The 24,434-nt window shown below is 39.5% G+C and overlaps 1 protein-coding gene across 8 annotated transcripts in view; it reads left to right on the forward strand.

The window, feature by feature from the left end:
- The window catches only part of LOC134636360 (protein MTSS 1-like), a 48,456-nt gene that overhangs the window by 11,700 nt on the left and 12,322 nt on the right, over positions 1-24,434 (forward strand). For 5 of the 8 annotated variants that reach the window (XM_063486309.1, XM_063486316.1, XM_063486313.1 and 2 more), the window contains exons 4-7: positions 20,697-20,781; positions 21,891-21,982; positions 22,204-22,278; positions 23,306-23,317. In XM_063486309.1, the coding sequence (XP_063342379.1) occupies positions 20,697-20,781; positions 21,891-21,982; positions 22,204-22,278; positions 23,306-23,317 (264 nt within the window). The remainder of the gene's footprint in view (positions 1-20,696; positions 20,782-21,890; positions 21,983-22,203; positions 22,279-23,305; positions 23,318-24,434) is intronic. The other 3 variants (XM_063486311.1, XM_063486312.1, XM_063486315.1) reach the window with 1 other exon arrangement.

The following is a 24,434-nucleotide window of genomic DNA, read 5'->3' on the forward strand; positions in this document are numbered from 1 at the left end:
GAAGTTATCTGTTTGTACGATTGGCCAAAGTATTATTGTTGTAGTGCTATAACTGTTGTTAGAAATATGCTCTTCATAGATAATCTGCTTATTAAAAACTTCAGAGATTCTTCAACTGAAGGAGCATCTTCACAAAAGAGGTGAAGATGAACATGTGCAGTAAACGTCCCACTGAGTTATTGTGGAGATCAGGGTCGCTGGCAATAAAAAGCTGTAAAACAGTGATCGCCTTTGACAGCTCTCTGAGTTCCAGTACTAAAATCAAAGCACCTTTTTCACAGAATCTAACCCTTTTCTAATATTTTCCTTGGAAAGTAGTTTTTTTTTTTAACCAACTCTGGCTTCTCTCGTATATTTTTATTTCTCATGCGATAAGTCAGTTGCTTTATCAGATTAGAATGTAGCCATATGGTTTCTTGATTACTGCTGACAGGGTTTTGGAGTAGCTCTCTCAGGCCTGTTTAGTGGCTATATAAATAAAATGTTTGCTACAAATTACATTAAGACACTATTTTACACTTATTCCCCTGAGATCTTATTGATATTGAAGTGCATTAAGCCTACTGAGGCAACCTTTAGATTGAAGAAATTGTGTAAAATCTCAGTAGTGCTTTGTAGCCATACTGTAATTGTTTCAAGCAAAACACATTGGTCTTTTAAAACAACCCCCCGGTGTTAACATTTGTAAATACTCATTGCATGAGCTAATCATTGTGGTTTAATAAAACTCTTCAGCCAAGTTTTGGATGTAGTCCAGCGAAAGTCTGTAGCAATATAATTATTAGCTGTTGCTGGATGTTTCTGTAGAAATGTGATTTATAGTGTTTGAATTCAGTGATGAGGACCAGATGTATTGATAAAGATTAGCAGAAGAGAAAAAGCATGCGAACCTCGAGCATTACGCCAGTTTCTGTAATACATGGACCAAGCTAAAGACACACATGTATTACCAAAATAAACTCCAAAGTTTATTGTCTACAGTTGTAAAGGTCTAAGCTTACTGGTTTATTAGTTGAATACAATCAAGTAACTCGAATGTCAAGTGGATAAAGTTTAATAAAAGTAACAAAGATTGACTTTAGTTTTAGGGCAAAGCATTTTTTATCCTAAGGTAGACAATAAATTACTCCTTAAGCTTCTGGACATTTTCTGTGCTGTTGGAAAAACCAACATCACCACTGCAGACCAGACCAAACCATCAGCTGAAAGATTCAACATATGCCAGGACAGATAAATGTAGAAGACAGAAAACTTAAATCTGTAGCTACCCTGGATTGCATTGGTTTCAGGCTCGATTGTATTTAAACAGGATTCATCAAGTGATGCTAGTTATGCTCAGGCATTGCTCTTTAGGAAGCTTTTTTCTTCACTGTTGACTTAACTCTTTCATTTATTCTTCACGCATGCATGCACACACGCATGCATCTACAGAGCCGTTCTGGCCTTGAAGCAGTGTGACAGTGTTTGTGCTAATAGGTATAATGGTTCTATTTGATTTAAACTCATGTGAAAACGTTAATGATTAAACATGTTTTGAACATGTCCTCCTGTGCCCTAGAGACTGGCAAACAAGCTGACACTAAGAGGTGTCTGTGAATTTATTGAAGGAAAAAGAGTGACCTTCTTTTAGTTAGTTATTAAATTAGATTCCAGTTGACGGTGCTATGATTTGATTACACGGATACTCACAGGCTTGGTTTGCTTCCAAAATGGAAACGATATACAACCCTAATTCCAAAAAGAGCTGGCACAAAAAATGTAAATAAAAACAGAACGCAGTGATTTGCAAATCTCATAAATCTGTAATATGTTCACAATACAACATAAAAACATGTCAAATTTCTAAATTGAGGAACTTTATCATTATTACAATACAAACAAGGTCATTTATTTGCAAATTGTGTCTGTAATCATTTACATTTTAAACAGTGCTCTAGCTTTTTTGGAATTGGGATTTTTGTATTGATTTTTTTCAAGATTTAGAGTTAACCTTATGACGTTTCTCTCTTTTTCTTTTTTTTCTTTTTTTTAAATATATTTCTGAACAAGGTGCTGGGTGGTAGATGAAAAACAAGCTGACGTAGTGTTTTGCACAACTTTCGCTTTCCATGGAGACAACACAAGGCAGTCTGGAGTGTCTATTTCCTGACTGCAAAAACTTGAAACAGTAGCGGTCATTGGTGAAGAAGGAGACAAAGCCTTATTGAATCCCTGAAGAGAGAGAGAGATAACAGGGGCACGAGAACAGACAAAAACAGCTTTTCTGGAGAATAATCCTTTCTCTTGTTTCATCAAGCGACAGTCCATTTTCCATGTAGATCTTCTTTCCCTCTGTTTAGTATCAAATTATAGATGCATCATTGTTTCCTCTTTTACAGAAAGATCTTGTGTGTCTGTATCTGTTTCTGTGTGCCTGTGGTCGTTTTTTTAGCTTGTTTGTGTGTACATGTATATCTGTGTTACCTTTCTCAAGGCAGCCGCAGTGAAACAGCTGACGGCATCTGGCCTACACAGAGAGATGATCTCACTGTATGCAACAATTGAGACACCAAAAGCTAAAGTTACAATTAATAATATAAAGAGATGTTTACACTTTATAAGAACTGCATATTGTTGGAATGAAGCGGTCTCTTCGATGAACCTCTTGTCTCGCAGCTGTCTCAAGCGTCACTGTGCTGGACTGCATATAGTCCTTGTACAAGCGTGCAGCCTCAGTAAGTTTGGCATGACTGAAGTTCAATACGATGGAGTGTCGGTCTGTGGGGTGAGGCATTCTCTGGAGAGACAGTCCAGTGACATCAAGGACAGCAAACTGGCCAGACAGGAAGGAGGCTGACTTGTTAGCAATCACAAAATTTTCAAAATAAGATGAGCAACGATATTTGTCCACGAGTAAAGTGATGAAAGGTAGTCCTTTTCTTTTGGACAAAAAACAGTAAAGATAGTATAAAAGATGGATGTAGCCACCATGACATCACTGATTAGTTAGTCAAGCCTGAAGCTGTTTTTTTTTTTTTTTCTCTCATCGCCATCTTGGTGTTTTGAAATCAGATGTGCCAAACAAGGAGTGGATGTTATTGTGAAACCAAGGACTCCACAAGTTCATTGACAACTTATTATCCAATGAGCACACGCTAGATAGTCCTCCTTTCTGACTTGTGCAATGCCCATCGATTACAAAATAAAGTTAATGTTTTATTCAATGAAACTAGTGATTAAGCCCATTAAGTTTCCAGGAAAGTGTTTACTGAGGTCTATACATTTTTTCTGTCTTTTATTATATCTGTTATTTAGCCCATATTAGCAGTTTGTCCAAATAAGGTCTGTGTGGGAAACGGTGCACTTGTCTCTCACACCTAATTTCCCCAGAAGAGTTCACAGTAATAAAAATAATCCATTCAGTTTCACAAGCAGGTTGGCAGGTGTTAGGATTCTGTCTCTACTTGTAGAGTGTGTACATACCCAGTGTGCTCTTTAAGTGTGTGTCTGCATGTGGATGTGAGCCTGTGCACATACAGTATGTTAATCCCCGTGACTCTGTCAGCAGCTCTGATGTTGAGTCTGTTTGGACACGTTTGAGTCCGTGGAGATGAAATAGACACCTGCCACAAAGTTTACTTGTAGAAGCCTGTTGGATCTGTTATAACCTAAAAAGATTAGTTAGCAACTTTTTTGTAGAGCTTATAATTACTTTAATCCTCCTGTGATCTATATCAAATACATAATCAAAATAAATGTTCCATGAAAACATTTTTTAAGGCTCTAACCCTAAAGGCCAGATATTTTATTGTGCTCCCATGGTGTAATATTAGTTAGCTGTTATTAAAAGGATAAATCTCATGCACATCCTGTCTGTTGACATCCATCTTAGCTGTCACTTGCAGTAATTACAGGCATGCAGTGGAGGAAAAACAAAACATCAACCGAACACAAACACCAGTAGACTGACTGGAAGCCTCCCAGCTTTACAAAGCTTCTGTGATTCTTGGACTCTCCTTAGACATAGAAGTCTAAAGTATTCAGAGAATAAAAGTGTATAGTATGAATATTGTTGTCAACACTTACGTTACAGGAGTTTTACCAACAATAATACCAGTGCTTTTAATTCTACAACATTAAGACTACCAATGGTGAGGTGACTGACACTGATCATCTACATAGTGTTTTGCAGGGAAACGTCAGGTCTAGGTATTTGTGTGGATGTTCCTAACTCCTCACCCTCTCTAATTGCAAAATCCTTCTTATCCAGGACAATGCGCCACTGCTAGTAAAAACTGCTCGATAGCAGCTCCAGGAATATGACTAAGACAAAGAGCTCCCTAAATCTGAATCCAACTGATTGTTCGCAGGATGTGCTGGAATTAGCCCAGACCCCACCTAAAACCCAAAGAATCTACAGCCACCAACCAAAACCCATCCCCAGAGGTTCTGTGTCTGTGTCCCCATGGACAAGAGCTGTTTCGGCAGAACAAAGGGGACCTTCAAAATACACATCAGTCGTGGCTTTAATGTTGTGGCCGATCTGTGTGTATTTGACAGCTTGCTTCTGGTTGTCACAGAGTGGCTGTGCTACATCTTTCTGACCTCTTTACACTGCCTTGTATAACCTCTCCCATTAACAGCAGCTCTGCCCCTCCTTATGGAATAGCTTAGCTCCACTGAGACCTTTGTGTGCCAACAATGAGTTCAGCATCCTAAAATAACTCGTAGCCTAGAGGAGTGTATTTTCTTCCATGTTAACTATCAGTGGTCACTCCTTTTTGTTTTTAAATAATAAAGCTGTGAAACTGAAACTTTAAAAAAGAACACACAACTGACACACCCCAAATCAGCAGATATTATATAAATTGTTGTACTTGGCACTTCTGCTAATTCGAGGCAGAAGCTGTCACATCTGCTGCTTTTTAGCCCTGTCACCAGTAAGTGTGGGCTTTTACACTGGATGAGAGGTTGAAGTGAAGCACAATAAATACATGTACAGTCTCAAGATCTCAAGTTTCTGCACCATTTACTCATAAAATGCAATTGGATTTTTATCCAGGTCCTAATAAATAAAGCACAAGTAGTTACTCTTAACATGCACAATCTGAACACAGGCTCGAAAAAGTATGGAAGCCTGTGTCCTACCATCTTCCCCAAAAAGCTACCTTGAGGCAGGTGTTCCAATTAAAGAGAGGATATTGGAGGTGTGGCTCGTAGAGGTGCTCCTCCCTGTAATTAAAGGCAAATGATGTTTGTGTGAAAGGCTTCAGAGGCATTTCTAAAGACCTTAGTACTCATCAGTCCAAAATGAGAGGCAGCACTATGTTTGGATGATAAAAGGTGCCGCACACAAACATCCTGGGAGCCCTGCTCTACCTCAGGTGTTGCGTGTCTTGCCATCAAAAAGTTAATAATGAATTCAATACTGTATCACAAGTTTTAGAGGGGAGTAATTGATGACCTCCACAATAACACAGTAGTAGTAGTGATTATAGGTGTGTATGTGCATGTAGGCATTTGCATGCAAGACATTTGTGCTCTTAAGTCTTTGTGAGTCTATGTAGATACATATGCATGCTCCAGTTGTTTCTCAATGAGGCTTCTGTTCTGCATTTTTCAGTCTTTTTTTTTTTTTTACTGTGAGTGACACTGGACCATGTAATTACTGGGAACTGACTTACACCCAGCTTCTTTTAATTAAAGCAAAAAGCATTCAAGTTGACATAAACATTTTTGCTTTAACTTCTCAAAGACTCACTGATTTCTAAACCCACATTGGAATGCTCTGCATACAAGACTTGATGTAATTCTCAATGTATTTTGCTCATTTCTCTAAGCACACTCTGTGTGTGCTGCTGTGGACAGGCGTCCATACAACTCTATTTAAAAAAAAATAAATAAATAAATTGGGGCCTTTCCTCTTTGCCCCTTTTCTGTTCATGCCTTGGCCTCCATAACAGAGCAGCCTTAGATCCCGAACTAACCCACTGTCTCAATGCCCTCTCTGAGAGGGTTCTGTTCTCAGGCTGGCTCTGGCTATGTACATTTCCTGTCTTCTGTCCAGTGCAGACCAATATCTCATCCCTCGGATGAGCTTTGTGCTGCAAGCTTACAAAAATGCAAGAAAAGTTTTCTAAAATATATAGTTACAGCCTTCTGCTTTGCATAGAGTATATATACGTCAACATTACAAATTCAGAGTTGTCATACAGTTAAGGGACAGAAACGTGAGTGAGTGTATGCGTTTTCCTTAGAAAAAAGTCACGTGAGAAAGAATAGGTACGTTCTAGAGAAGCAAATAGAGTCCCATAGAATCATCTGTGCACTTGCCTATGCACGCATACAGTGTGTGTCCACACAAGTGTTTGTGGGTGTTAGCGCTGTTTGCTCTCTGTTTTTGTTTAAACATAAACCCGGTTAGACCAGTGAGCTTCGGATTTAAAACATCTGACATGCATGCAAAGCCAAATTCAAAACATACTTCTCTGGCAAATGCACCTCAGTGCTGTTTATCTCCGAAGTGCTGAAATCATTATTTACTAAGTTAGCTGCCAAATTGATATTTTTCTACCGATGGAAAAGATACACTGCAGGAGTTATCCTATGTTTGTTTTTTCCCGTCTTTCTCTCTAATCTTACGTCATACAGCAGATGTCATGGGGTAGAACACAGGGAGAAAAATAAATACAGCGAACTGTAATCTAAATTTCTGTGGAAACAAAAATGGAGTCAATTAATCAATTTGGGAACCTGCTGGCTATTTTCTGATGACATAGCCTCTGTGGACAGAAGCCAGTGTTTTGGGGGTGCACTGTACCCAGCTGATATCCAGTACAAATGCAAATCATCATCAGACAATAGCCGATTGTTTCTAGATTATATTTCAGCAGCATTTGCATTCCCTCTTCTGCTCACCACATGGACTGTTAATCTGGATGCAACCAAGGTGTGATCAAACGTGATTGGTCAGTAGTTAATCAATTGCCCTGCCAATGGGAACTAGAAGGTTTCCAGTAGCAAAAGTATTCTTCCTTGCCTACAGATTACACATTTCTATCTGCAGATATCGGCTCAAATAGATTAGGACTCAGTTTGTCTTAAACTTGGCTGTTTGTTTGTCTTATTGTTGGTTAAAGTGATACTTGCAGAGCTGACACTGGGGGCTGTTCTAAATCTTTTCTGTTTTCTGTCATTATCCAAGACAAAAGAAGCAGTGAAGAATCAGCTTCCTGTTTAACCCCAGTAGTTATAAAAAGCAGTGATATTAGCTGATATTGTCTCACTGTTCACCTTGTTTTTGAGGAAAACATTGATCTGATCTTGGTCTGTTTATGCTCTGTGTAGGAGTGTCAGTTTCTGTCAAACTCAAGTGTGTTTTATTTGCATATACGCTGCATGTGTGAGTGTGTGTGTATATATATGTGTGTGTGTGTGTGTGCATACTAATTTGTTTACTTCTAGGAAACTATGTACATCTGTAGTTTTGTGACTAGCTCACAATTGCAGGGATGTGTTGTGGCTGTGTCTGCTAATTTTAGGTTTCTCTTCTTAATGCACTTTTTAACACAAGCCCACGTCCCAGCGGCCAAGCTTGGGCCCAACAAAGTTCACCTTTGTTCCCTGCAGCACACACATAAATACACTCGTTCATATAGGCAGGGAAGTTGCGACTGAGAGAATTTCCCTCTGTGGTCTCAGTTAGCCCAAATATCATTCAGGAAGATTAACTTGGTCTCATTTTCTCTCTTTTAAATCTCTAACCTTACCCCTGACTATGTCCAGGCTGTCAATGGAAAGTGTACCCACACTGATCTTTGACAGCAACACTAAGCCATTGTCTGTTTAGCTTTAGTGGCTTTATCTGCCAGTGATCCTTTCTTCAAGGACAGAGAGAAAGATGCAGGAGTGCAGAGGCAGCACAGAGAAATCTACAATGTAATGGGAAAAATGTGCTTGTGTGTTCAGACTTTACAGTTTTTAATGTATCATACTTGAGAATGAAGTTAAACAGCTCCATATTTGCATAAAATGACACACACGCGCAGTGGGATACCGTGTCAGCTTGTTGCTGTGTGAGGGCAGCTGGGCCATCTGTTGCAGCATTAACATTAAAGGTGAACTTGAACAAAGTGTCACCTCATTCAGCTCTCCCAAGTCACTGAAAGTATTTTTTTCTTTAGGTGTATTTGATTTAAATAAGACATTTTCTATATATAGTCATTTAACACTATGGTTTTTCTGTAAACTCTTCAAAGCAAGCTTGTCATACAGCATTCGTTTGATGTGATTAACAATTGTGAGGTTAACCTTTCCCTTGCAGGAGCTGCCTACACCAGGTAGCCCCTTAATCGGGCCTCTCAGTTTTCTGTTTCCATTGCTCTGTAGGATCCACCAAACTCAAAAAATGACCATTTACGATTCATTGTTCCTGTCAAAAATGACAAAAATGACAGGAACAATGTCACTTTGGTTATTTTAATGCTTTTGTGTCAGCTCATATAGCAGATTTTTCTGGTGCTTGCTGGTTTTCTTCTTACTTAAATGCCATTTATTCGTAATTAGATTCTTCATAAAAGACTGAATGAATGATGCACTTGTGTGAAGTGTGGCTACTTGTGCGGGTGGAGGGATGTGGAGTGGCACTGGGGAGGACAAAGTCCCCTCACTAACCCTTTGACTTTATGGGGGTCTCTTACACATACACAAACACACACACATGTACATGCAGAGGCTCACACACATGGTAGATGTAATCTGGTGGTCATTACTGCAAACAAGGCAGTGTTGTGTTGCACTGCCAAACAGTACACTCTCTCTGGTGCGTCTCTGGTTTAAATTATCACCAGTATCGCACAGACTAGCGGCCTCTCAGCTTCTCCCCCTACAGGGAAACAAGAGGTCAGTGGCACATTCACATACTGAGTGCAGACAGTGAAAAACCAAACATTGTAGATATTTTTCATATGTTGTGTTTCCTGTTTGGTTTTAAGTGAGAAGGAAGTTTACTTCTTTGCTTTGTGAAGTTTCTGTCTTGTTAGCAACTTTGTTAATGATAACCGTTTTAGGGTGGTGCTCATCAGAAAGTTTCACCATGTTTGTAGGTCACAATCAGTGAAGGTCTTTCCATTGTTGAAGATAAAAGTCTCTTTTCTTACACACGTACTTAATGTATACCTTTGCTTGTAGGATTTTTTTTTTTCAAACACGTGTCTACAAAGTCTTAATTACTGTCGTAAACCTTCTCCACCCTCTTAGTTGAATTACCTGTTTTCTCTCTATGCTTTATACACATACATGTTGTAACAAAGTTTTCTCTTAATCATTTTTTAGGGTGTAATTATTTATTTTTTTTATTGTTGTGATACAAGATGATGATGATGATAATGATCATTTGCATTGATAATAATTTGACTTATAACTGGTACACATACGCATTCTCCACACTGCGATCTGAACTTTTGACTTTGTTTGTCTTGAGCGCAAGACAAACATGACTCAGACGAGTCATGAGTTTATTGAGAAACTGACGTGGAAATATGAAACTGTTTGTTGTAAATGATTAACTGTGGCATCAGACTTTTTGCACGTTCCAAATGGACGCAGGCACCCTGCAGCGCATGTGTGTTTTAACATTGCCTTTCATTGAGTCATATATTGTTTCGGGTTTTTTTTTTAAAGCTGCAGTTGCTATTGCTTCTCAGTGCTGCATACATGAATTCAGAGCCAACAGTTCACCCAAAACAACCAGTGAATTTAGTTCATTGGTCGATCCTGGTAAATCCTGTCTGTCTATCTGTCTGTGGAATGTGTGTCAGACCAGAAAGGAAGATTAGAGAAAAAAGTGGGGCACCAAAGCCCAGAAAAGCTCCAGAGTGGGCTCTAGGGTAATCTATTCTCTCTCTTTCACTGTCTCTCTGTCTGTTTCTATTTGTTTCTTTCGTTTTCTCTCTCTCTGGGGCTATTCCATGCTTAAACTCACTGAATGGTGGCTTAAACTGCAGCAGGCGTGTTGCTGCTGTTGAGCTGTTACATACGTCTTTTTTTTGTGCCTTCTTATATGTTAGATATTCACACAACATTTGATGATTGCTAATGAGGCAGAAATGTATTAATTGTGTTGATTTTTTTTTTTTTATCTATTCAAGCAAACTAGGCAATTACCCAGTGTTTGGCATGGGACTGTAGATTCATTTTTAGCTAAACTGGCATAAATATTTAATGCAATTACCCTTTGACTTTTCGAAACATCATGCGTCATTCAACTTAAAAACTAGAAATTATCTACTTCACAGTGGTTTCCTTTTAAACTTTAAATATGATTTAATGATAAAAAGTTAAATAAAAGCAATAAAAGGTTTTCTACATAGAAGCCATCCAAGGACCTTCATCCAGGCTCACGCCAGTCCCATCAAACAGTTTGGTTGCCTTGCACCAACTTGCATTGGCTTTTCAACCCACGGTGCCTGAGCAGAAGTCCTACTGCAGCAACACTTTAATTGAACGCACTAACAACATGTAATACTTGCTGTTGTTGTGCAAGTGGCCCAATGATTGGAGACGTTTAGGCTTCAAAGATAAGTAAAGGCACACTACTCTGTGGAGTACTGTAACAGAAGACAAAATAAGGGCAACACTGCAAAACAAAATGTTCCACAGAAATCATTTAATCTCCCCCTCAAGAGAGTCAAGACATATGCAATAATACACAAACTGCCTTCTCATCTTATTGTACTTTCTCATGGGATAGTCTCTCGTTCTCTTTGAGTGTTTGTTTTGGTCTTAACTCTGACCACTCGTTGAACTAGCCAGCTGCTTGCTGACTGGATTAACTCGGGCACAGTGTTAACATTATTGTACTGCTATCACAGAGACATCAGAGACAAAGAGTGGGAGTCGAGGCCTTAGACTGTATAGAGAAACAAACACGGCACAGAAAGACCGGAGCGAACTGTGAACAACAAGATCATTGAGATAAAAGATTAAACATGGAATGCAGTGGAATAAATAGCCGATGTTTCCATTGCAATCTGCAGCTGAAACCGAAATGTGACATTATGACATCTCTTGCTGTAAGAGTACAGCTTGCAAGTTGATATATATCTGCATATCAAGTCTAAAGACAGAAGAGAGTTTCTGTCAAGGGATCTTTGGATCTTTGTACTACAACTACTACCACTCTCCTCCTTTTTTTTCTTTTTTGATCAAATGACTGAAATCTTTATGGCAGTGCTCTGTTAGGCATGTACTAAAGCCATTCTCATTAAGTTCTTGTTTGGGGCGCTGGTTTGCTTCTTTGTGGTGTCAAGTGAAACATCTGCTCATCTGGATTGAGGTCAGTTAGCTGGGTCATCCACCCTTAAACATTCCACTGCTTGGGCATAAAGCACTTAGCTATACTTGTATGTTTAGGTCCTAAAAACAAGTAGTCTTCTATTCTGTATACTTTGAAAGTAAACAGCACAAACTGAAATACATTGTTAGCCCTATTAATAGTTTTTAATGTATTTTTATAAACTCACCGAACATGTATTTGACAATGGGTAGGAGCGTTGTTTCATGCACAAATAAGGACTGGATTTGCAGCAATTGTTGAAGATTATAAATAATCTACGTAGCACGCCGCAGTCGGAAAAGTGAAAGGAGAAGGGATGGTTTTGGCAAGAGCTATGCTTTCTTGTTATCTTAATTGGTTCCCATCCATTGCTTTAGCATCCATTCATAAAGCAGCACTGTGAGGCGGAAACAGTGAAAGGGGAGACTAACAGGGGAGGAAGGTGGGGATACAGTAGCTTTGTGGTATTCAAACGAAAAGAGACACTGAATTTGTCAGCTGTCTCATCGTGTTTAGCTACAGCTTTAAGACCTCATTAGCAGAACTGCAATAAGGTGGCATACTGTCACACTCACATCACTTTTGTCATCTGTACGCTGCTTTTGTCTTTAACCTGGGCTGTCTTCACCTCTTCACATTCAAGGATGTGATACTGAAAACTCTACATATATCCCTATCCTATCACCTATTTCCCTTTCAGCTCTCCTCTGGAAAATGATTTCTTTTTCTACTCAAATTTTAAACAAGATGTAGTAGTAGTAGTAGTAAGGCTGCAGCACTACAGTGGCATATTAAAACACTCACTCATATTAGCCTCGGTTCTGTTTAGTATACAAAATTTTAAAAGTCCAAATACATCACCCAATGCCAAAACATTTGGCTATCTTTGGTTTAAATTTCGTTGCTGACGATGATGTGGCAGAATAGAAGGAATGCGTGCAGAAAGGTGATGAAAAGAGAAAAAGAGGACAAATGAGTGGGAAGAAAAGAAGGTGGGGAAAACATGATCTGGGCAGAAAGAAGAGAAAAAGAGAACCACGTAAGGAGATTAACAAGATATAGCCTTCAGGAGAGAAGAGCAACGTAAAGGAGAGAAAGGTAATGCATTACTATTCAGAATGCATTTCACTGCATTGCAGTGGTGGACTGACACACATTCAGTTTATTCTAAAGGATACTTAATATCTTGAATAGCTTTGTAGACATAGAGGTCAAGCTCCAGATGTTTTTCTGCCTCATTTCACTAAAGTGCATTAAACAATGGCGTTGTTAGTTTTTCTCTAGTTAATAATATGTGCTGAATTGCGCTCCTTTTTTCCCTAATCCCCTCCTGTCAGCTTATTTATTCTTTTTTTTCAATGAACATGGTGCTCGTAGTTCAAACTCTTTGTTGCTGGGTAAATCCTTTAATAGTCAACTGTAAGGTTGTGGTAGTAGGTTCAGGGATTAAGTGTGGAAAACTTGTTATACATGTACCAGTGTTGATGATGCAAAATCAGTACTGAGCCAATTACTGCCCTTCCCTGTCAGCATATTTTACTGTGAATGTTTTAATCTCTTTTTAATGCTAGAAGCAACAATATTTATATCATTAAATAATCCAGAAATCCATCACTTGGCTGACTGTCTATCCAAAGTGAATTGACATTCATAATTATATTTCTGAGACCTTTACAAAACATTTACAAAGGGTGACACAGCTCTACAGTCCAGTCCAGGAAATGAATACATTGATAATGCATTCACTATATTTAACTGTGTCTGAAAATTGCCATAATTTCTCCCCATTTTCTTTTCTTCCTTCTTCCTCTTCTGCCTTTTTTCCTTATCCTGTCTTTGCATGACAGCTGTTTGGAAATGTAATCAGAAAGTCCCGGGTTTTTTTCTGTGTCAGCATGGGTCACACTGAAGCAGGTGCGTGCATTTGCTCGCCCGCACGCTGCATGTGTTGGTGCCCATTGAGGTTAGACTTGCTGACGGTATAGGGTGTGTTTGTGCGTGTACGTGGGTGCGTGGGTAGGCAGCGTAAGACAGACGAGCTGACTGTCTGTCAGCAGCTATTGATGAATGAAGAGTTGAGCCAAGCAGGGCAGGCTAACTAAGAGAAAAGGCTATTATAAGCCCTCAAGCTTAACTCTGATTTATATCCATGCACCACACCTTAATTAATTGCTATACTTAGATTTATTGAGATAATCTTTAGATGAATCAGTTAATTAAATTAATTAAATCACCTTTTTTAGACCTCCCCTATTTCCTACATTTATTGAAGCCCATCAGAACTAGCCACTTAGTTTTACATTTATAGAAATGTGTAATTGGGCACTAATAGTATGGTACCCGACTGACAAAGTAGTTAAATCAGTGAATGAAATCCTAGCTTCTATCTGTACTGTGTGGGTGGCTCCATCTGGGCTTGCCAACTGCTCAGCTAGGGCTGTGTGTGCGTGTGTCTACGGATTCATTTCTTTCTTAGCCTGTACAGTATTGTTAAAGTAGTAGCTTTAAACTAAATCACTGACACTATGTGACACTGTTTTCCTCTTTAGGTAAATACTAAAATGAGTTGTTCTCTATGGTAATGAGAACATGGTAGTTCTGTTGCTGCTATCGTAAATGAGTAGAAAATGGTGATTTGACTAAATGTCCCCTGTAAATGTGGCCTACTTTAAATTAAGGTTGTCAGAGCAGTTTAAAAAGTCACGAATGAAACATATAAATATAAGTTAGTTTCAGTAGTGTTGTATAATCTTCTGAATAAGCTGGTGTTCCATAATGATGCTGAAATAAATGACATCACTCATTTTGTGGTGTGAAAAACACCAGCTATGTGAGATTTAGGTGGCTCGGTGTGGATGTTTATTCTCCGGTTCTTTAATTACCTCGTGAACAGATCACCGTACCTCTGTCCAGCTGGAAGTGTGTGTGTGTGTGTGTGTGTGTGTGTGTGTGTGTGTGTGTGTGTGTGTGTGTGTGTGTGTGTGTGTGTGTGTGTGTGTGTGTGTGTGTGTGTGTGTGTGTGTGTGTGTGTGTGTGTGTGTGTAACCAGCTGTACAGTCTCCAGTCTCTTATCAGCGTAACCACTGCCCCGTAGTTAACAGCAGCCATCTGGTGCCCATGCACAGAGTTGGTTTTAGCTAACTAACCTCTCTCATCCACATGTCAGTAGTACATGCTCTCTCCTTCCTCACTTTCCCCTTTCCTTTTTTGGTTCACCGCTCTTTTTATCCCTCATGTTTTAAATGAATAAATAGAGGCTTTTTTAACATTTACTTCACTGACTTTTCCCTCACCCCCTCCATTTCTCTTCCTCCCTCATAATTTTCTCATTATGTCTAAAGAAAAGCTGGTATAAGTTTAAAAATAGGACTATTATTATTATTATTTTATATGTTGTAGTTATTGTAACTATTATATACACAATTTATCCACCACAGAAATATTTAAACACATGCTTAACATCCATCCGTTTTCCTCTGCTTATCCCGTTCAAGGTTGCAGGTGTGCTGAGCCTATCCTAGATACCAGGGGTACACCCTGGACAGGTCCCCAGTCTGACGCAGGGCTAAAAGGGCTATTTAGAATCTCGAGATGGCATTCCCTGTATGCCTGTATGTTGTCATTATAAACTAGAAACCTAATGCTTAACATATAAGTTTATATTTAGTATGTACTGTATTATTCTGCAGGTGCAAACTGCAGGCTTATAGCCGAGAAGCATTCAGTATTATCTTGGTTCCTGCATTATTGATACCTTGGCGATCGATGATTTCAGATTGCATCAGATTGTTTCATAATCCACGAGCAACCTGAGAGTTTGTTGTATAACTACAGAGAAAGAGGAATGTTTGCCCTCCGTCTTTACACAGCCTGCTGCCTTTCAGACAGTTGCCTAGTAGGTTTATCTAACAGGTCGGTTTATTCAAAGATTAGCCAATCAAAAACAAACAGTCGACGCTCACTCCACGATGTTATAACAACTAAAAACACTTTAAACTGATGGGTGTCTTTTACAGTATGTTTCCAGTCCATTTAGACACAAACCCTTGAGTGCTCCAGCGCTTTGAAGTCTTGTCTTTCTAATGCAGTCTGACAAAGTGCAAAAACACACATGCACACACTCTCCCTGTGTCAGCACAGTGTGACATTCCAAGGAACAGTCTGGAAGGGGGTTGAGGACAGACACAGACTTGGCAACTCGGCATCTAATTGCCACACTATCTCTCTCTCACTCGGAGAGAAAACTGTCACAAATGTCCTCGCAGACTCTCTGCGGGCTGGCTCACACGAAAGCTGAAATATCAGAAACCATGAGACAAAACTTTGAGATTCTTAAAATAAGAAAATTACTCATTGAGGGGAAAAATGTTTTTGTTTTTAAGTTAATCAACACCAAGAACTCTTTTAATAAAGTGCAGCATGAAGATGTTTCATTCGCTCCATACTGTTTGGTTTCTTTTGTTGATTGGGAAGGCTTTTTTTTTTTTAATGGCTAACCAAACCATGCACAACCAAAATATTGTGAAATACAGAAACATTCTGCGGCTAAATTTGCTCCCTTTTTTCTCACCAAAGAATGAAGCCTATAGTTTCTTTGACTGGTTAAGTTGGTGGTGCAGGGATAATTACAAGCCTCTGAAAACAAGCTTGTCAGAGAGCAGTTATTTCTACTGACAGCCAGCTATGCCACTATACACACACACACACACAGAAGTGGTATGGCCTGGTATTGACGCAGTTGAAGTTTGTTTTTTTTGTGTGCGTCTGTCGCAGACAACTGGAGCTGCCAGTGCAGCTATTTCTATCCAGGGGTCAATCATTGCCAGACAGAGCAGACTATATGTAGTGTGTAAGCAGCCATTTTATCCTGAGAGCATGCAGGGAAAATCAGCCTGACACTTCTCTGTGTATGTAATGTGTGAGTGATTAATGCTAATGTGCATATGTGTCATATGTTAGAAACCCCTATTATACTACTGGGGCACCAAATCAAATTGTTGTAGGCGCCGATAATACAGATGCATATTGTATACAGTTTCCTTGGTAACTAGGAGGCAAGGCAGGGGCCACAGTGACTGGCTACCTGCTGTGATAGTGGTAGGAAGAGAAGTTTCTCCCCTAGTATTGCATGTTAACCCCATGCTTTTGGCATGATTACAACTACTCCAACAAATATAGGATTTTTAAGACCAATACCTTACTGATACCGATAGTTGGAGATTAAAAATATTGTTTTGTTATTTCAGATTTTAACGATTTAATTTTGTTATGTGCAGTTTTTACTGAGCCCTTACTAAGATAACATGACAACACTGTTTAAAATAATACAATAATTGTTTTAGTGTCACACCAAGTTGAGGATTACTCATTGAGGCTCTGCCCGACTTGTTGTTCTTGTGGCATTGCCAACAAGTCGTAGAATGCCTTCTGACTGACAAACTATGCAACAACAACACTCATAGCCCGGTTGAAGGATGTTTATCCCGTCTCTTCTTTACCTTTTAATCATAAATGCTGATACCAGTAGTTAATATCAGGCTCTAACGGCAGCGGTCTGTTCATCTTTAGTTGCGAGGCATGAGCTGATTTTGGTTGTCTTATTTGCCTCATTGAATCCAATAACAGTGGGTGAGGTTGTGGCAAAGGACTGATCAACTGAAACCAAACTCTTCATTCGTCAGCACGGGCTGCAACTACACAAAGGTACCTTTTATAATGAGAAACTAACCACCCAGTTTTTGGCTGTGGCCTCTCTGTGGCACTGTGGCATCTATCAGCCACACCCTCTAGAATAACAAGCACACATAGTAAGGGAGAGCTGGGCAGATTGATAGATATGATGACTAAACAAGTCGACGCAGGAATGAATGAGCATTGTGATATTGGATGACAAAAAGGTCTTTCATGGCATGTAAAAGCCACACCCTCTGCAATAACAAGCAAATGGAAAAAGAGGATGAATAAATGAATGGAAAGAGGGTAAAATTTGGTTAGGACTGAGTTCAGTGGGACAGTGAGTTAAGTTGAAAGGTTAGATGATGATTTACAATCCAGAGTAGCCTAATAATAATGACCTAGTATTTCTGTCCAGCTTTCTGCAGTCTAAAACATAACAGCGTGAAAACATGTCTTTGTAGAAGAATGTGACAAAAGGTAGATTGCCTGACTGTGGCTTCAAACCCCCCACAAACCACACGTGTGATGGTGGCACTGAGATATTTTGTCACTCTAGTGCACTTACAAAAACATTTGTTGCTTAGTGAACGAAAGAACTTTGCTGATAGTGCTGATACCATCCCACACTCCTTTAAGTTGCTGATTCACACACTTTTCGTGCTGCTTTATTGTTCAGCATTATTAATAATTGAATTTAGACACTAAATTAATCAGTAGTTCCACGGGAGAATAATTTTGGGCCCAGCATTTTCCCACCCTGGCTTAATCTGAGATACACACTTCACACCAGATGGCACAAGATGCTGACAAGCCTGAAATGCACTTGGTGAAATTTCCAAACTGTCTTTATCAGATTATAGCTGTAGGATTTCTCTCTTTCTATTTTGTGTTAGTGTCAGAGAGCTTGTGTTTTGTGCAGGGTTTAAGAGTCAAAGACAATTCTGTAAATGTGTGAGTGAGTGACAGCTCTGCGTGCGTCTCTGCACGCGGTAAGGACCGCGCTGACAGCAGAATGGCTTGCTCTGTTGGAGGGGATTCACACTTCACATCAGATTATCACAGTCTCGCACACAAAACCCGTGCTCACATAGACAGTATCACGATATCTTTGCACTATTTCATACAGGATCCTTCTGCCCTCTACTTCCCTCTGTCACGCACACACCGACATAGACATACTCGCAGTAGTCCCACGGAGAAAGCGGCTAGTCATAACGAGCAGCCAGACAATAGCTCTGTCAATCAGCGTCAGGGCCCTGCTTAGCTGTCCAGCCTGAAGACTTCTGGTGGAATCTTATATTAGCCGCGAGCACATTTACCCCTGAATACATGTGTATAAATATATATATATATACACACACAGTATGTGCATTTGGTAGCTCAGTGTCGACAGTTTTATGGGGAAGTGTAGATAGAGAGTAGGTCAGGAAGGCCAGTGAGCTGCAGTCAGTGGAGTTCATTTGCATCTTTTCACAATAATTAGGACATTAGAATTTACAGTGGCTTGCAAAAGTATTCGGCCCCCTTGAACTTTTCCACATTTTGTCACATTACAGCCACAAACATGAATCAATTTTATTGGAATTCCACGTGAAAGACCAACACAAAGTGGTGTACACGTGAGAAGTGGAACAAAAATCATACATGATTCCAAACATTTTTTACAAATAAATAACTGCAAAGTGGGGTGTGTGTAATTATTCAGCCCCCTGAGTCAATACTTTGTAGAACCACCTTTTGCTGCAATTACAGCTGCCAGTCTTTTAGGGTATGTCTCTACCAGCTTTGCACATCTAGCAACTGAAATTCTTGCCCATTCTTCTTTGCAAAACAGCTCCAGCTCAGTCGGATTAGATGGACAGCGTTTGTGAACAGCAGTTTTCAGATCTTGCCACAGATTCTCGATTGGATTTAGATCTGGACTTTGACTGGGCCATTCTAACACATGGATATGTTTTGTTTTAAACCATTCCATTGTTGCCCTGGCTTTATGTGTAGGGTTGTTGTCCTGCTGGAAGGTGAACCTCTGCCCCAGTCTCAAGTCTTTTGCAGACTCCAAGAGGTTTTCTTCCAAGATTGCCCTGTATTTGGCTCCATCCATCTTCCCATCAACTCTGACCAGCTTCCCTGTCCCTGCTGAAGAGAAGCACCCCCAGAGCATGATGCTGCCACCACCATATTTGACAGTGGGGATGGTGTGTTCAGAGTGATGTGCAGTGTTAGTTTTCCGCCACACATAGCGTTTTGCATTTTGGCCAAAAAGTTCCATTTTGGTCTCATCTGACCAGAGCACCTTCTTCCACATGTTTGCGGTGTCCCCCACATGGCTTGTGGCAAACTGCAAGAGGGACTTTTTATGGTTTTCTGTTAACAATGGCTTTCTTCTTGCCACTCTTCCATAAAGGCCAACTTTGTGCAGTGCACGACTAATAGTTGTCCTATGGACAGATTCCCCCACCTGAGCTGTAGATCTCTGCAGCTCGTCCAGAGTCACCATGGGCCTCTTGGCTGCATTTCTGATCAGCGCTCTCCTTGTTCGGCCTGTGAGTTTAGGTGGACGGCCTTGTCTTGGTAGGTTTACAGTTGTGCCATACTCCTTCCATTTCTGAATGATCGCTTGAACAGTGCTCCGTGGGGTGTTCAAGGCTTGGGAAATCTTTTTGTAGCCTAAGCCTGCTTTAAATTTCTCAATAACTTTATCCCTGACCTGTCTGGTGTGTTCTTTGGACTTCATGGTGTTGCTGCTCCCAATATTCTCTTAGACAACCTCTGAGGCCGTCACAGGGCAGTTGTGGAGGTGTTTTGCAAAGAAGAATGGGCAAGAATTTCAGTCTCTAGATGTGCAAAGCTGGTAGAGACATACCCTAAAAGACTGGCAGCTGTAATTGCAGCAAAAGGTGGTTCTATAAACTATTGACTCAGGGGGCTGAATAATTACGCACACCCCACTTTTCAGTTATTTATTTGTAAAAAATGTTTGGAATCATGTATGATTTTCGTTCCACTTCTCACGTGTAAACCACTTTGTATTGGTCTTTCACGTGGAATTCCAATAAAATTGATTCATGTTTGTGGCTGTAATGTGAGAAAATGTGGAAAAGTTCAAGGGGGCCAAATACTTTTGCAAGCCACTGTATCTGTTTTAAAGACCCATGACTGCATTTTTCCTTTTTTTTGTTTTTGCTCTGTGCTAAACGTTTTCTCCTGTTACTCATATAATTGGAGGTCCTGCTAAATGGTCCAGCTGCAGCTCTGATATAATTATAATATGAATCAATCTCAAGCAAATTATTGCAAATATAACTTTTGGATGGCAGTTCGTGTGAGATGGTTAATATCAAAAACAGTCTTGTTGGCTAATGGGAATAAGACACAGATGGATTTTTTTTTTTTAATTTCTGTTTCACAGGCATTAGTGTGCCTAAGTCTAAACTGGAAAAAAATGTTTGTTACTAATAAGAATTCAAATATCAGCAAGCATCATTCCCTTTCTTCATTTTCTTGTTTCAGTCCCAATCATTTGTCAGCTCTTGTAAAATTAAACTGGTGGGAGGAAGAGGGGGTTAGAACACTGCTCATGCAGCTGTGCATTAGTATCATTAGGTAAATGTCTCAGGTTTGTTCACTGGCATGAACATTTTTCACAATTAAAATGATTTATTAACAAAATAACGTGGAAATTTTTTTCTTCTTTGCTGTCTTTCAGGTGGCACAAGAGACATTGGATCAGCATTGACCAGGATGTGTATGAGACATCGCAGCATAGAGGCTAAACTCAAACAGTTCTCCACGTAAGGAACATTATAGTACTGTATATTACTGTGCTGCTTCACCCTTCCCTACTTATTTTTAACCATAGTGCTATTCAATTGTGTGAGCCGCTCTCAGTTGCTGCTTTGAGATTAGATTCAAAACTTGCAACTTGCAAAGGTAGATTCTTTTTTCTGTTTTTTTTCCTCTTGCACTAGTTCCTATATTATTAACTCACAGTTAATGACCCACGCTGCCCTCCATGCTGTGCAGCTCTAATAAAACGGTTTGTAATTCAGTTGTTTCCACACCGTGCCCGCCATGTTTTGACATTTCATGTGTGTGTGGGTGAAATTGCCGTGTCGTGGAATGCTGGGAAAGAGACTATTCGTCTGGCAGTATGTGCATCTATAATGTCTCTGTAAAGACGTACACACCAGGTCTCTCTTCTGTACCTACACACACAAACACACACACACACTACACAGACAAGGGGCTCTCTAATTTCAGCTGGCATTTCAGTGGAGATTCCACTTGGAGCTCCATAGTAGTAGTTGTACACAAGGGGGCTGGGGTCACCAACCCCCCAAATGCATGCACACACACACACAAACTCACACACACACACACACAGGGACTTTGTAGAAATGTCTGCAAGTGGGAATAGTCTAATTTTAGTTGCATGCACTAAGACTGCAGCTGTCCACCTCTCACACTCACAGATACCTCTTGGAAGACGAGCACGGTTGGGTAATGATTGACAGATATAACTGTACTTTTTTTCTCAGTGTTTTTCTCTCTCTGCCTGTCAATGATTGACACAAAATCATATACCATATAAACAGAAAGGAAAACTAAACAAATAAGTTTTAAGTCTGACAGTCTGTCTGAAGTTTTAATTGGAGGGCAGGTATAACCTTGCACTGTGTTCAAATTGCTGTATCTTTCACACAATTATTTCTGTATTGATCTAAAACTACTCCAGTTACATCTCAAACTCGGTACAATTCAGTTTCAAATTGAATCTGCTGAAGCACACACCCTGAAGACTAAAAAGGTCCCTGTCCAAATACTTAGTGTATATGGTGAAATGTGGTTAACTGATCAGGTTGACCTTAGATCAGGAGTGAGGTATGTGCTGTTTTTACAGGGGCTTCCTTGAGGGTCTGATCAACCCTCTACAAGAACAGATGGAGGAGTGGAAAAGAGGAGTCAACACTTTGGACAAGGACCATGCAAAAGGTGGGATGAACAAAAAAAAACTTCCAATCATTGTGGGAAAAGCAGTATTGGTAATCTGTTAGCTCTATTCATACTGTATTAGATGTTACCAAAGCTTTAAATACATAATTATTTTGTCATTTTTTTCTATTTTTTTTCTTCCCATCTCACATAATACGTTTGTGGAAAACTGTACTTTAAAACTGTTAGTTGACCTTATTAATCTTGTCCATGTGAACCAGAGTACAAAAGAGCTCGGCAGGAAATTAAGAAGAAGTCATCAGACACGCTGAAACTTCAAAAGAAAGCAAAAAAAGGTACTTTTTAATTAACTTTTGCAATAATTTTACCTGCTAAATGCTGGTAACAGTAAATGGATTACACATGACACAACATAAACTAATTCATGCTAAAAAAGGGGGGGTCTTCTTTGTATCTCGCAAGTTTAAAAAAACAATTAAAAATAAAGACACATGAGGGTAGAAGGAAAAACAGACAAGACATATTTGGCTCCGCTACAATATTTACAATATTTAAGAGAACCATCTACTGTAAATTTACATTCAGGACTAAATTAAAAACCTGATTATTTTAAATGTAAGACAAACTTTTACGTGTCTTAAGCTGACGAATCTTCTTGTAATAGGAAAATGCCCAAACTATATATGTGAGTTTTTCATTAGACACCAGCGATGTGTGTAGACGTTTGTCCCCACTGATTTAGTTGTGCAGCTCTACTGAGGCTAAACATTACCTTACTTGGTAAACACTCCCTTGGAGGGTAGGGCTTGTTTCCCTCTGCCGTTTTCTTGGCTCAGGTTCTACATACACATTCACCTACCTAGAAAAAAAATTCGATACACAAAGAAGGAGTTAGTCCGATATCCCTTCAGTATCTTTAGGGATATTGCGGGTTCATTTTTAAATCAGTGGATAACTCGTACAAAACACTTAAGCCAAAAAAAAGTCTCAGCTCAGCACTAGATTTAACTCAGGAATATACATTTGAATCTGTGAAACATATCCAGCAAAATAATGTTTTAAAAGGACATAAGAAACAAAGACATGGCCAGTCAATAATTCCTCACTCAAATATACATAAAAACTTACTGTATATGTAATCTATTTCTGAGTGGAAACAATGTATTGAAGCACATTGAAGTACTGTTTTAGTTTTTTCTCAGGTTCCTAAAATGCTAAAGGGTCCATTCACTCACACAATGCTCCAAAATCATGTGATGATTAGTGTTTAGCGCTGGCGCTCCTTCACTTGACTTGGATCTTTTTCCTTTCCTTGTCCCCATGTGGTTCTGATACCATCCCTCACCTTACGCTGCACTGCAGCTGATAATTTCGGTAAGTCAGCTTATAGAATAGACACACTGTCCACACTGTTGCTCACGCCATTGTGCTTAACCAAGCATCTTGGTTGTCTTGTGAAATAGGTACCATGGATCTTTGTATGCAAATTTTAATGTGTGTAAATGCTTCCAGTTATTTGCATGCTCATTTTTTTTTTTTCTACAGGTGAGGCAACTCTTGTTTGCACTCGATGGTTGCCACAACATATTGGCATGTTGTTGTTGTTTTTTCCTCAGGGGTGGAGAAACCAGGGTTCCCACTTTATGTAGATGCTTCATTTACCTTATCTTTGTTTGTTTATATATTCATGGTCTGTAGTTCCTGATTTGAGGGACTGTGTTGATAATCACCTTAACTTTAACCACATTTATAGGCGGTTTAATTTGTTTCTGTCATAGCATAACTACAGAAACAGCCGACGTGATGTTTTTTATAAACAGCTCTTGTTTGAAAGAAAGAAATTAATCTAACCATCCTTTAATATTTCATACTAATTCCAAATTGATTGCTATTTGTATATAGACATCTTCTATTTAGGCATTTTGGAGACTTCCACACTGATGTGAGCAAAGACAATCGTAACTAGCTTTGCTTCTTTAAACCTGACTGATAGCAGCACAAACAGATCTTTAAATAAAATGCAAAGCAGTAGGTTAGTAGATTCTAATATGCTACACTGAAAGAAGACTGCTCCATTTGCTATCAGATGTAAGACACCATCTGTCTGCTTGTGTTGGTCAGTCGATAGCTGGTGTTTGATACGTGTCTTGTGAGGGTGTTTTTCTGACCTGAGACCCTGGCCGTTCTAAGAAACAGCCTGTGACTGCAACCTAATGTAATCATTGCCCTCGTGAAAGCTGAAGCAGTTAATCTCATTTGGGTGTGCACATGTATCTACATGTGAATCGAATGGGGGCTACTTCAACCACCTGATTCAAACAACTCAAAACAACTGAAAAGAAAAAAGCTGAATTCTTGAATCTTTAGGATGATTTGGGTTTACTTTTAACCTAAAAAAGCTCTCTGCAGTCATTTGCACAACCTAGCATTGCTAATAAAAGGACCACTGGCCAATTCCTCTGATTCCTCATGGCGTTCATACTTGGTAACA

Source organism: Pelmatolapia mariae, linkage group LG10_11 (assembly GCF_036321145.2).
Source record: "Pelmatolapia mariae isolate MD_Pm_ZW linkage group LG10_11, Pm_UMD_F_2, whole genome shotgun sequence".
In the NCBI taxonomy this organism is placed as follows: domain Eukaryota; kingdom Metazoa; phylum Chordata; class Actinopteri; order Cichliformes; family Cichlidae; genus Pelmatolapia; species Pelmatolapia mariae.